The 13,826-nt window shown below is 36.6% G+C and overlaps 3 protein-coding genes and 1 pseudogene across 3 annotated transcripts; 2 read left to right on the top strand and 2 right to left on the bottom strand.

Moving 5' to 3' along the window:
• Nucleotides 1–161: 161 nt before the first annotated feature.
• Nucleotides 162–1,296, top strand: LOC120127382 (probable glutamyl endopeptidase, chloroplastic). Its single transcript, XM_039145300.1, has 3 exons — nt 162–216; nt 513–826; nt 934–1,296. Exons 1-3 carry the CDS (start codon nt 177–179, stop codon nt 979–981), a joined length of 402 nt encoding a protein of 133 aa, XP_039001231.1. The 5' UTR covers nt 162–176; the 3' UTR covers nt 982–1,296.
• A 3,239-nt stretch (nt 1,297–4,535) lies between these two features.
• LOC120127380 (histone-lysine N-methyltransferase EZA1-like) lies at nt 4,536–8,731 on the bottom strand. The gene is made up of 8 exons (XM_039145299.1): nt 8,659–8,731; nt 8,143–8,244; nt 7,622–7,896; nt 7,058–7,240; nt 6,433–6,517; nt 6,151–6,300; nt 4,810–4,857; nt 4,536–4,748 (listed from the first exon to the last, which is right to left on the bottom strand). Exons 1-6 carry the CDS (start codon nt 8,695–8,697, stop codon nt 6,244–6,246), a joined length of 741 nt encoding a protein of 246 aa, XP_039001230.1. The 5' UTR covers nt 8,698–8,731; the 3' UTR covers nt 4,536–4,748; nt 4,810–4,857; nt 6,151–6,243.
• Nucleotides 8,732–9,939: 1,208 nt separating this feature from the next.
• LOC120127304 lies at nt 9,940–11,704 on the bottom strand (annotated as a pseudogene).
• A 637-nt stretch (nt 11,705–12,341) lies between these two features.
• LOC120127239 (probable WRKY transcription factor 69) lies at nt 12,342–13,682 on the top strand. Its single transcript, XM_039145195.1, has 3 exons — nt 12,342–12,579; nt 12,655–12,792; nt 12,883–13,682. Exons 1-3 carry the CDS (start codon nt 12,521–12,523, stop codon nt 13,376–13,378), a joined length of 693 nt encoding a protein of 230 aa, XP_039001126.1. The 5' UTR covers nt 12,342–12,520; the 3' UTR covers nt 13,379–13,682.
• Nucleotides 13,683–13,826: the final 144 nt, after the last annotated feature.

Raw genomic sequence — 13,826 nt, 5'->3', positions numbered from 1 at the left:
CAATGCCTATTTCTATCCTCTCTTTCCTCTCTTCATTTCTATTCCGACGGATTTATGGCTTTCTACATTTCATTGGTCTAGCATGAGGATAGAACACTTTGGGCGGCAACTAATACCTATATAGAGATGAGCCATTCAGTCTGCAAATAAAATCAAGAAGCCTATCTTGCTTATCCATGGAGAAGAAGACAACAACCCTGGAACATTACCATGCAGGTATGGCTTTCCGTACCGTCATATGTGGTCCTTCTTTTGATGTTCTACCAGATTTATCCAATCGCCCACAGAAATTCACTAACAAAATTTATTTTGTCCCCGATTATCTATTTGTTGAATTATGTGAAGTTAGATAGCTCTCTCCTACCTCTTATTTGCTCGCTCCATCTTCTAGAAATGCAAACCTGTTCACAGTTCTTTTTAGATCCTTGAAAATTTAAGCTATTTGGCTTATTATAGATCACTTTGTTACTTGTTTGCTTGCTTACTTGTTGGGAAAATCCATACAATGCCAGTCGGATCGTTTCTTCAAGCTCTGAAGGGTCATGGAGCACTTTGTCGCCTTGTCATTCTGCCCTGCGAGAGCCATGGCTATGCTGCACGAGAAAGCATCATGCATGTCCTCTGGGAAACTGATAGATGGCTGCAAAAGCATTGTGTGTCGAACACCTCTGAAGTGAGTCCAGATATTGATGCAAGCAATGATGGAGGGGCAAGGAAGTTAAAGATTCTGAAAACAAAGCAGCTGCTGCCACTGGGAGGTGGTGGTGCAGAGCTGGCTGATGATTTGAAAGTGGCAGTTCCATTCCAAGCCAAGGTCATTAATGTGGTAAATATTTTTTCCATTCTTTTCTAGTCTTTATTTTTTACTACAATCAATTGATCAACCAGATAACCGACTTAACGACTTGTCAATTATGTGTTTGTACATTGTAGATTACATTTCTGAGCTTCGGCATGGGGACTTCAACTGGACTGATATGATTGGTATGAAATTGCAAATGCCACAATTTCAACTCATACTTTAATAATCCTAGATGATTGTGTCGACATCATATACTACCGCAGCCCCTGAATGCCATCGGTTTGAAGTTTTAGCATGGCGTTATTTTCCTATCTTCCCCACTCTTGCATTGTTTAGTTTATCAAACACATTAGCCATAGTTTAGTTTACGAAACTCGAAATTCAGAAATCTGAGTGTTGTGGGGGATCTCAAGCAAACTGTAACAAGTTACAACAACATTTTTATTACTCTTTTAACTTTCGATTGTTGGAAAATGGTTCGGATGCTCGGGCAATACATGCTTGTTATAGTGTTTATACCCATTGTCAGCTGAAATAAAGCTTTCACAACTTAAATACCAGGATGGAATGTTAACCCCAGTCCTGCGAAATGCAACAGAAAAATCCTTGGCTTGATCTTATATTGTTTTATGACCAAACACTCGGAAGGGGAAAACTAGAGATCTAACATGTTTTAGGTTTTAGATTTAATGCACTGTCAATTATATGCCACCGTTATTTGTAGGGGTGATATTGATTCGATTTATTTCAGTTTCGCTTGGATGAGATTGGTTTGATATAGTTTGATTTTTTTTATTAGTTTTAGGTTTTGGATTTTATTTGAACGAAATAGATCTGTTTTATGATTTTCTCGTGAAATTTTAAAGGTTTTTTTATAAATATTTTTTTGAATAAATAAAAATAATCCTTATACTGTTCTTAAATTATTTTTATATTGAAATATAATTACTTATTTGTATATTATAAAAGATAAAATTTAATTAAAAAATTAAATAAAAATAAAACTTTATTCAATTTAAATAATCACAATTTTAAACTAAAGCAACCAAACATTATAGCGTTAAATATAGTTAATTTTTTTACAAATGTAAATTAAGAGATAATATATTGATCATATAAGAAATATTTTAAAATATGAATTCGATTAAAATTTTAATTTACAAAACCTTAGTTATTCTACCTGCACTTAATTATCCAATGTTTAGCTTAAACACGATAATAGTACACCGGAGCAGCGGCTATCTCAGTCGTCAATGCTCTAACGCCCATGATGAATATGAATCCAAACAACGGTATTCGTTTTCTATTTAATAAGATGACACTGTTGAATGTATTTCCTAAACAATATACTCACAAACTCAATCCAAGTTCATGGTTTTATTTGATAAAATGATGTTAGTTCTTTTCCAAAATTCCCAGATGAATTTGGTCGCTCATCTTGAAACAACATTTATTTATGTGCAACGACACTGATTTCACCTTTGCCAAGCATGTCAGAATGCTCTCACTCTCCTCTGCTCATTCCACTGATTCTTCCAAAATCCACCAGCAGAAAGGCCGAGTGTTATTCCGATCACGATCTCCGTCATTTGGTCCTTTCAAGGCAATCCTCGGACCACCCATTTTCACCTCCACTCGAAATCTAGTAAGCCCTAAAACACAAGCAGCAGAGACAGTAAATGTTCATAAACCTAGTAGTGACGACGATTTTAGAATTGGTTCGCACTCGAGGAATGCTAATGATCCAATCCAATAAGATCGGAACCCGATTAACATGTAGTTTATTCTAAGATTATTGAGTATACAAATGATTTACCTGAGCAAGTCTAGCGAAGCAGATGGAGAGAATTAACGTCGCCTTCTACAACACCACCACCACCTTTTAAAATTCTCTATTTTCCACTTCTGGAAATGGCTTCGAAACTGTCCACATGTCATCCGGGTTACAATAACAGAAATTCCGAATCAAATGGGGTCTATCATGCTCCAACTTTATTGATCATCGATTTATTATCATTGGTCTATTTATAAGTTTTCAGTCTTCTACAACGCTTTAATTTGATATAATTTAAAATGTTATCCACAGATCTAAATTAATTGTATCATTATTTTTCAGGATTTTTTTTATTTGATGATGAAGGGAATTTTTTTTATATGATCAAATAAAAAATTTCCTGACAAATAATGATACAATTAATTTAGATCTGTGGATAACAATTTAAATTGTGCCATTACCGAACCTCGATTCTTTGAGGTAAATAAAATCTCGGCTTATACTCCATAGTTGTCAATATGATCTTTGTTTAACTGTGTGAGTTAGAGAATTCAAACATGGTAGGTTCTATATGTTTTAGGGTAAACTACTATCAGGAAGGGAATCAAGTACATCCCAAGCTTGATGTTTCCACAGCTTTTAGAACAGCTTTGATGACTTGGGCAGCATGGGTTGATAGACACATTAACTGGGCAGGACCCGGGTTTTCTTTCGAAATTCGGCACCGTCCCATTTCAGGTTTGCGTATGTGTTATGCTTTCCCTTAACATCTCGTATCGCCTTGCCCAAGAACAAAAAGAAAAACATCAACCTTTATCGGTTTTACTGAATTAGCTATGATCATTACACAGGGGAGGACTGTGGAATTCAGGAGGCCATTGTATGGAAGCTACTTGGCCCCTTAATTACACATCAGGCATGGGATTCGCTGAGAAGAACGGAATTGTGGAGGAAGTAATTTTGCAGATGAAAACTCAGGTAACATTACTGAATGTAACCGGTTTATCCGCTTATAGGATTGATGGCCAACCGTTGATATATGGCGAAAAACCAGGGATGCGTTCTTCCAACATTCAAGATTGCAGCCATTGGGGCCTTCCTGGTGTTCCGGATACATGGAATAAAATTTTGTTCTTCCATCTGCAATCGAATCAAAAATCCAAATATCACTAGAAACAAATATATTGTGATCCTTACAACTTGTATATTTTTTTTTAATTCTTTCAGTTGTAAATTAGCATTTACCATGTGATTTTGGGTGCAATCTCCTTCATGCAATTGAGATTATTTGAATGAGGTTTTACACTGCGTTTATCTTTTATGCTGATGACCTAGTTCTCAACCTATTGATTTGGTCTTTTTAAAAGGTTAATAATCTTGCTTTCGTGACCATAGTCATCGGATGTCGAATATCAATTCAAATTTATCAGTGTGTATATACACACACAGATAAAAGAACCTAATTGAATAAAACAATTGGATATCATAGACATAAAAAATGCTTTCTAGCACCAATTCCTATATTTTTTATTGTTAGATACCTAGCTCGTTGCCCAAGCAATTATTTCTACCTTTATTTCTCGATCCCCTTGTATCTTTAGGAGTGACTTGTGCAACTAACTACGCACATATAATGACGACATTGAATATGCCCTGTTTACAAAGGAACTCCTTTTCCGAATGCGGCAGTGATAAAATTCTTAATAAAAATCTTTAATCGTTATAAAGAAACAAGAAGGTACTCCAAGGATTTGAACAAGTGCAAATTCACAGAAATTCAAACGTGCATATAAGTGCTAAAACAATCTACTTCTCTTCGTTAAGTAACAACAAATTAGACTACAAACAAACGGAATGAGCGGAAGATAAACAACCATAGAAGGCTTATTAGTGGAAATGGAAAGATGAATAACATTTGCATCAGGACCCAGGTTTCTAGGATGAAGAACGGCACCAGAGAACAATAAAGAATGCAAATATTTGGATATCAAGGGAGAATTTTAGCCCAAAAAGTTACCAACAAGAAAGATTACGGCAGTATCAACTCATAAGACAATACGATACAAGGTTTTTATCACAAAAGAATAATAAAAACCAAACCCGGAGGTAGCATTGATCACTGCAAGGCTTCCTGTCCTCTTCATAATCAGACCAATATGGTTGCTTTTCACTCTGTCAAGCAATAGGTTCCAAATCAGTTAGACTAATGAAACAAACTCATAAAATTGAAAACAGGATGAATTAAAGATTGGGAACAGCCATGAAGACGGCAATCAAATAACTGTCAAGCAGATTAAAAATTGATCAGCAAAGGGAGTTAAAAATTTCAAAAGAGCCACCTGTGATATCAGCATCCCATGCTTATCTTTAATGAATAGCATTAAGAACAATGGTGACAGATAGTACCAAGCAGCGGCGGCAGAATATGTTATCAAAAGAATCTAAGGCAGTAATGAGACTCTTTTCCAAAGATATAGCATTCTCAGATACTTATCTTTTAATGCTGATGACCTAGTTCTCAACCTCTTGATTTGGTCTTTTTAAAAGGTTAATAATCGTGCTTTCGTGACCATAGTCATAGGATGTCGAATATCAATTCAAATTTATCCGTGTGTATACACACACGGATAAAAGAACCTAATTGAATAAAACAATTGGATACATAGACATAAATGTTTTCTAGCACCAATTCCTATATTTTTTATTGTTAGATACCTAGCTCGTTGCCCAAGCAATTATTTCTACCTTTATTCTCGATCCCCTTGTATCTTTAGGAGTGACTTGTGCAACTAACTACGCACATATAATGACGACATTGAATATGCCCTTTACAAAGGAACTCCTTTTCCGAATGCGGCAGTGATAAAATTCTTAATAAAAATCTTTAATCGTTATAAGAAACAAGAAGGTACTCCAAGGATTTGAACAAGTGCAAATTCACAGAAATTCAAACGTGCATATAAGTGCTAAACAATCTACTTCTCTTCGTTAAGTAACAACAAATTAGACTACAAACAAATGGAATGAGCGGAAGATAAACACAACTATAGAAGGCTTATTAGTGGAAATGGAAAGATGAATAACATTTGCATCAGGACCCAGGTTTCTAGGATGAGAACGGCACCAGAGAACAATAAAGAATGCAAATATTTGGATATCAAGGGAGAACTTTAGCCCAAAAAGTTACCAACAAGAAAGATTATGGCAGTATCACTCAATAAGGCAATAACATACAAGGTTTTTATCACAAAGAATAATAAAAACCAAACCCGGAGGTAGCATTGATCACTGCAAGGCTTCCTGTCCTCTTCATAATCAGACCATATGGTTGCTTTTCACTCTGTCAAGCAATAGGTTCCAAATCAGTTAGACTAATGAAAAAAAACTCATAAAATTGAAAACAGGATGAATTAAAGATTGGGAACAGCCATGAAGATGCAATCAAATAACTGTCAAGCAGATTAAAAATTGATCAGCAAAGGAAGTTAAAAATTTCAAAAGAGCCGCCTGTGATATCAGCATCCCATGCTTATCTTTAATGAATAACATTAAGAACAATGGTGACAGATAGTACCAAGCAGCGGCGGCAGAATATGTTATCAAAAGAATCTAAGGCAGTACTGAGACTCTTTTTTCCGAAGATATAGCATTCTCAGATACAGAACTCTCAGAAAACTTTAATGTTCTGGTCACTGTAATTGTCTCTTAGCAAGCCATGCCGATCCTGCAATCTCATAGAAACGGTTACTAAGAAATATTTTTCAAAATGGTATGTAAATAAAAACCTTGGAAGGATAAAGAAACCAAATATCATCCAAAGCAAGACAACAATGTGCGCATAGTTATGGCAGAATACCTGGATTTCAGAGATGGTGACTCCAAAAAACTGGCTGACAGAAGTCAATATTTCCTCACCTAGGCCATACTCCTGGCAGACAGTCCTGCCAAATTCAACCTTATTAATCTAAAATGATTGAGCCTTATTTTTTTTCTTTTTTCCATAATGTGCAAAGGAAAATAACTTATCCAAAGTTCCTAAAAATTTAAATGAACATTTCTTATGTTGACAGTGTGTCACTTCTGCACTAAACCCAGGGCAAGTTACATATACTGATATAAATGCCAGCACGAAAATCTAACACATTATAAAAAGAAAACAGCAGAAGAGCCGGACACACTTTTTCCATCTAATCTTACGTCAGTCTCACTCCCTCACCACCCACTAAAACAGTTATAGGCCCTAGGCCATATACATTGAAAGATTATCAAAAATGTTTATAACTTGCATTTCCGTAGATGATGTTAACTTCTGACCAGTATGATGAGGGGCAGGCACAGGAAGCTCAGCTATCCGAGTGCAACTGTGCACAATTTCCTTTTCTTAAGAAAATTGTGTGTGTGTATATATAATTTTTCTTTAAAAAAGAACCACACTCCTCTCTATTTATTAATGGAGGTTGCATGCATCTTATTTTACTTACCACAAAATACGATCTTCACCATCAGAAAATTCATGTTTTTCTTCCTCGTGCTCTGCAATGTCTTCCTCAGGCTCTGCAATCTCTTCCTCACTCTCACTACAGATCAAAGCTTCACTGCCATGTTGGTCATAGTATATAAGTCTCCTCCCCACAACAGATTGGTCATCGACCATGCTCTGATTTCTGTGCCGAATGATGCAAATTTAAGACAAGCCAAAATAAAATCTCCTGGAAAACAAGATAAGCTTATCTCATGCAAAAGCTTAAAACATAAGCAAAACCTTGAGGGCTTAAATAACATGGCTAGCTTTTGCTAATGGCTTAAGCTTGGTGTCAACACATTATCAAGCCCTTTCAGAAAATCTCCCCAAATTATAATCCTCAACTGGAGAAGACTTAAGTAGCATGGCTAGCCCAGGACCTAATGGCTAAAGCTATTCAGATCACGTGGTCTAGTCTTTCTAACTTCTCTAGTGGCCTACTGAGTCAAAGCATAAGATATGTGTACATAAACAGACACAAATTACTCAAAACTAGGCAGACTAATATACTAATCCAACATACTTGTCCAGAAATATCCATGATGTATATGGTGGCAACTTCTCAACGTACGGAAGCTTGACACTCATTGAAGATACAACTTCATGACCATTAGCAGAGTCTCTAACTCCTGACCCTTGAGCAAATCCAGCAAACTTACATAGAGGAATTTGGATTCTTGAAGAAAACGTTTTACCAAATCCACTCTCCTCCACACATAAAGTATTCCTACTTGATGTAGCCGACAAAATCTCCGAAAGATGACTCTTAAGCTTCTTTCTGTTCTTCTCAACTTTTTCCTGTGCACACCACACAATATAAATATAATTTATTTGCATCTTGTCTGGCAGGTTGGAGCACAAATAAATTCAACCTAGACAAACCGAATATAACAGACTCAAAGTTACTCATCGAATTTGCACGCATTGAGGGGGGGGGGGAAGTCAGATTTCATGTTATATTTCTAAAAATGATCAAGCTAGTAAAATTCAAGGACAAATAAGAATATAATAAGTGAAATTTTATGTGACTTCTGATTAATATACCTTTGTCGAAGCTGTTCTCTCCGCTTGAATTTGCCTTTTAAGCTGAATTAACTTATGTGTCAAGTTTCCTACGCCGCCACCAGAGTGTTCTCCATGTGATTTCTGCCATATCAATAAAATAATAACAACAAAATAAAACGTTGACGAGTAAGCTAAAACGGAAATTTGAAAGAAAAAAAAATCCATTTTCTTTTCTATTTTCTGTTTCTATATGATTCAACAGCAGCCAAACAGAGCATAAGCGGCAGTAAATGGCGATGGAATCGAGAGAAAGCTCTTCCTCGCATAAACCAAGTAACTTCGTTCGCAAATCATATTCAGAGGAATTTCAAGTCCGTGTTATCGTTTATGGACCAAAATTAGATTTAAAAATCATTTGAATTTTATGTTTGAATGATACAGTGAATTACTCAACTAATAACAACGTTATTTTATAACAGTGATAGTACTGAATGCAAACGGAGAAATCAAAAGGGAAAAATAGAAGATCAAAAGGATAGGAAGGAAGATTCTAACTCTAGATTTAGAGGAAGAGTCGCTCCCTCTGGGGACCATTGCTGGTTGAATTGGTACTTTTCTCTGCTCCTCGGAGTCCTCTTCCTAGTGAAGAATCTGAAGATATAAAACTAAAGAAGCAAAACAAGGGGCCGACACGTGTGGACTGTTGTGTGGGACTCCGTTTCAGCCTTTCAGGTTTGTTTACCTTTGCGTTCACGGGCCCAACCGTTTGTTTTAACCCTAAAAGTTAGCCCCGAGGAATTTCAACGGGCTTCATTAGTCCGCCTTCTAACAGAAATATTTGAGCTGAATCCAATAGATTTTTATTTAATTTTATAGAGTCAAATTTTTCAATTTAGATTTAGATTTATGTTGAATTATATTTTTAAAATAAGATTTAATCAAATTTTAATTTAAGATAAAAATATATGATTTAATACGACTGAAGAAGAATAATATAATTAAATTATATATATTTAGAGACTAATAATATAATGGTTCTTTTTATATTTTTTAATTAGATTTTTATTTTACAGAATAAAAATAATAATCAATTATATAATTGTGTCGGATTAGATTTGAGTTTTTCTTTCAAAATAGAATTGGATTTCAGTTCAGGTGAGTCTTTCTTATATCCGAATCAGATAATATGTGGAGATGTTGTATTTAGATCGAATGACATGAGAGTTAAATTTTTTACCAGGCCCATGATCACCCCCACTTATGACCATGTTAGCGTGTTAGTCTATTTAATAGAGAGAACAAAATATATGAATTTAAGGTTTTTAATTTAATTCAAGTTTATAGAGTTGAATTTAAATATGTTTTAATAAATTTTAAAAAAAATCAATTATAATGTATCGATATTATTTTTAAATTATCAATATTTTTTAGTTTTAAAAGTATTTCTATTATTTAAAAATTATTTAAATTAAAATAATTAATTATTTTCAATTTATTCGCATCTTTCTATAGTAATACAAATTTCTAATCTCAATTTTTAAACTTCCTTTGATTTTAAATGTTGGTATTCGTTTACTAGAATTTATGTACTTATAATATATTGTAAACTTATTTAAACATTAAATTATGCATTCGATTTGGGTAGATTCTAATTTGAATCATATAAAAATAAATATTTTATTCAAATCTAATTGTAAAAATATTTAAATACTATTAATACATTGCTTCCAACATATTAATAAACAAAAAATGAGAAAACTTGCAAGTAGATTGACTGGCTGCCAATGCAATTATGTTTTAACAAACATCCACACAAGCAAGTAACAATTCCGTATTTCAGAACCTATAGTTTCCATATACCCTCCCTCTACCTCTCGAGAACTTCCAGGCCGAAACCGATTGCATCGGAGTTCCCTTCCATCCGACGATCACGCTCTTCCCGATCTTTTCAAGTGTGCAACCACTGCCACAAGGGAACTGTTCAATCACTGAGTTAGCTTGGTACAAGGACGAGTCGCTGAACCCCAACTCCTCCATTCTAAACCTCGCGAAGAATGCCGACCACACTTCCATCGTCACACATCTAGCGGTCCTCTCTTTGCCTTCCATAGCCACGATGTTCCGGATCCCTCTAAAAAGCAACGACTCAATAGCCGTTCTCAACTCGGCTTCATGTTCCAGGCAGATGTCGAGGCAGTCGAAAAAGGCGCTGTAGAAAAACAACGTTTCGATGAATCGATTCACGAACGACGGAGCGTTGAGGTTGGCTTCGATTTCGATGACAACCAGTATGGCAGGGTTCAAATTTTTTATCACTCGCATCAGATTTTCCAAGCAGCCTGGCCTTGAAATCATTGTTCTAAGCACCAGTGGACAGAAAACAGCTAAAGATTCGTCGCTTCTGATTTTGAGCAACTCTTCCTTGATGTCTTCCATGTCTCGAACATAAACTGCATTGAATGAAAAGGGTAGCTTAAACGATGCGGCGACACTTTCCAACCTCTTTCCAGACTGCACTATCTTCTCATCGCCGGTTAATCCCACAGCCGTTATATTGAGAAGCTCGACACAGGGCAGTTGGCGTTCCGCCAGAGCTTGCATCAGGCCGGTCCATTGAATGCCACTCCTGAGTTGAAGATCGATTATATGAATCTTGCTAGCAGACTTGGCGTTCTCTATAATGGCTTGTATTCCAGCAAATTGCGTTACTAGGAAAAATGGTACGTATTGGTGAATTCTGACAGTTGTAATGCTGGTACTCAATCCTTGTTCTATTTCGCTCATAAATTCCGTCTCCAATTCCTTCGGTACGAACCTTCCTGTTGCTTTATCAATCCTCTCTCGAAGTGCTTCGGCGAAATAGTAGACAATTCGCTGGACCGGATTAGCTTGCTCCGAAGCCATCCATTCGCAACTAGAAAGCAATCTGCTAGCACGTTCGAATTGTTCGTACCCTACTTTCTCTGCCGCCGTTAGAAGTAGATGCACAAGCTCGACGTCTTTCGTCTCTTCGTCGGACAAACCCGAAAGAGCATGACCGAACGGATGCATGACCATGGAGAAATCATCGTAGCTCATGTCGGAAAACTGTACGTATCTTGCTCCAGTTACCCTCAGGATCTCCTCGGTCGAAAGCTTCTTTCTGTCACGTTCATTGCCTTCATCACCATTGCTGCTGCCGTGGTTGCTCGATCTCAGTTTCATGAAACTTTTTCCATAGTTGCGAAGGAGTTCCAAAGACGACATCTGAAAAGAAAACGGCATCTCCTTGTGGCGTTTCGAATTTTCCGGCCTCGAAAATTCTTGGAATCCCGAGTTTGTTGGTAAAACAGAGTTGAAATCTAATTCATCGAAAAAACCAAACTTTGTTTCTAGTCCCTGTTGTTGGTCTTGTTTTCCTTGACCATCGGACATGATTTGCCTGGTTTCCAAACAAATGATCATGCTTGCCTTTTATTACAGCAGCATCTTTCTCGACATCGTAAAGATTGTAATTTCCTTGGATTCCATTGAAGTCAAACGGAGCATTGAAAGATAATAAGCCACCATCCATTGAAGAATTATTGAACTTTTCATCAAAGCTTACATTCAGGAAAAGCATCTAGCTGTACTAATCATAATTTGGTCAAATTGTATAAAAGGTTCCTATGTTACTAAAAGGATTAGATCAGCTAAAATTGCATCAGACAGGAACCTTGTATGCAGTTTAACCAAAGATTTTTGGGATAGCGACCGGTGATGTTGATATTTGGATGGCGGCAACATGTCCGGCCGTTTCAGGCAAAATGCCAATTAGCTAGTTGAAAACAGAATGCATATAAAATATTCCGGTTAATACAATTGGCGCAAAGAACGATAAGATCATAGTAAACAGCACAGACGAGGGCAAATATTATAGGGTAAACTATGCATTCAGTCCCTAAATTTCTATCATGTTTCTGTTTTGTTCATTCAATTCTAAAATTTTCTGATTTTATCAGTTATCTTTCGAAGCTTTTAGGCCACTCAGTTATTTGATACAGTACCAATACTTCATAATTGGCAAAAATCCACGTGGCGAGTGGAAATAAATTGTGTTTATGGGCACAGAACTTGGCCCAACCCAATCATGCTCAAACCAATGAAGTGGAGGATGGGGCCGGCAATGTGTTTGTCGTTGAAATATCTGCATATGTTTATTTATATGCTGCAGCATCAGCAGTGTGTGTTGATAATGGTTTTTATTTTATTGGGTGGTGATGGTGAGTGGTGATTTTATTCATAGTTGCTCATCACTTTAAAATTAAAAGGAGTGACAAGAGAGAAGAAGAGCCAAGTTGGGGTTGTTTTTTTGTCATATTGCCAAACCTCAAAGTCCCTTTCATTTCTTCTTTCTCACAATCCTTTGATTTTCCCCCCATCACCGGTATTAGTGGTAATGGACGCTTCAGGAGAATCAGAGCTCCAACCAACAGAAACTCAGGCATCTAAAAGAAGGTTTTTTGAGTTAAATCTTTAGCATTTAACTTCTGTTGTCGACATGTCTAAATTTTGGTGGTGTTTGATTAGCAGGAAGGTGGCAGAGAGGACTGTTGTGACAGTGAAGATTGGAGAAAATGGTGGAAAGCTAAAGAATGAAGGTCCACCTTCTGATTCATGGTCTTGGAGGAAATATGGGCAAAAACCCATCAAAGGGTCGCCTTATCCGAGGTTCTTTTTTCTTTCTGATGATGTTTTCCTTTCTTTCTTTCATGTTCATTTTTGTTCAGTTTCCTTCATGTTCCATGTTTGATCATGAAGGGGGTATTACAAGTGCAGCACATCGAAAGGTTGCTCGGCCAAAAAGCAAGTAGAAAGATGCAAAACGGATGCTTCAATGCTCATCATCACTTACACTTCCACCCATAACCATCCAGGCCCTGATCTCCACACCAAGCAAAAACATCATCAGCCTGCAGTTTCACAGGAAGAAGTGAAAAACGAAGTGGCCATCAAAACAAGCAGTGATGAAGATGCAAGTGAAGAGGAGCTTTTTCAGTATCTGCAATCCCCATCAAGACTTCCCCAAAACATTATAATCAACCAAGAAGATCCATTCACATGGAATCTAGAGAGAAGGTTTCTGTTAGATGAAGAGCCACTCTCTTCTTGTCCTCATATAAACCCATCTTCGACATCAAAATCAGACGAAAATGATTTCTTCGATGAGCTAGAAGAACTGCCCATATGTTCAGCTTTCACTCGTTTCATGAGAAGCAAGGTTTTCGATGAAGGGATTCCTGTTGTCCCTTCTTGATCCAAGTGCTTCAGCCTTGGAAAAACTTGTAAATTTAGATGTTCATATCATTTTGTAGTGCCTTTTTTCTCTTTCCTTTTTTCGAGTGAGGGTTCACAAATTGAGAAAGTTGGATCAGTGTGGCATGGAAAGTTTGTGAAATGGCGTCGTTTTTATTGATCTGGGAGACTGGGAAAAGCAGCAAATGCCGATGGATAGTGAACCGAGGGGCTCTTTGATTAATGCCACGGGGGAGCTGCTCTTTAGGTAGGTGAGCAGCTCCTTTCCACAATTTAGTATTAATTCATAATTGAAGCCACGAGGTTCACGCCAGACTGCTTTTTTCTATCCTGTTTTTCTAATCTTCTTGGCTCCTTTCAACTTTCTTCTTTGGTGGAGAGAATTTTACTTACGAGATTATTTGTTAAAGATATGGATAAAATACATTCTAATTCAATTAATAATTAGT

The sequence above is a fragment of the Hibiscus syriacus genome, unplaced genomic scaffold, assembly GCF_006381635.1.
Source record: "Hibiscus syriacus cultivar Baekdansim isolate YM2019G1 unplaced genomic scaffold, ASM638163v2 tig00110467_pilon, whole genome shotgun sequence".
In the NCBI taxonomy this organism is placed as follows: Eukaryota; Viridiplantae; Streptophyta; class Magnoliopsida; order Malvales; family Malvaceae; genus Hibiscus; species Hibiscus syriacus.
This window is presented reverse-complemented; position numbering and strand designations above follow the sequence as displayed.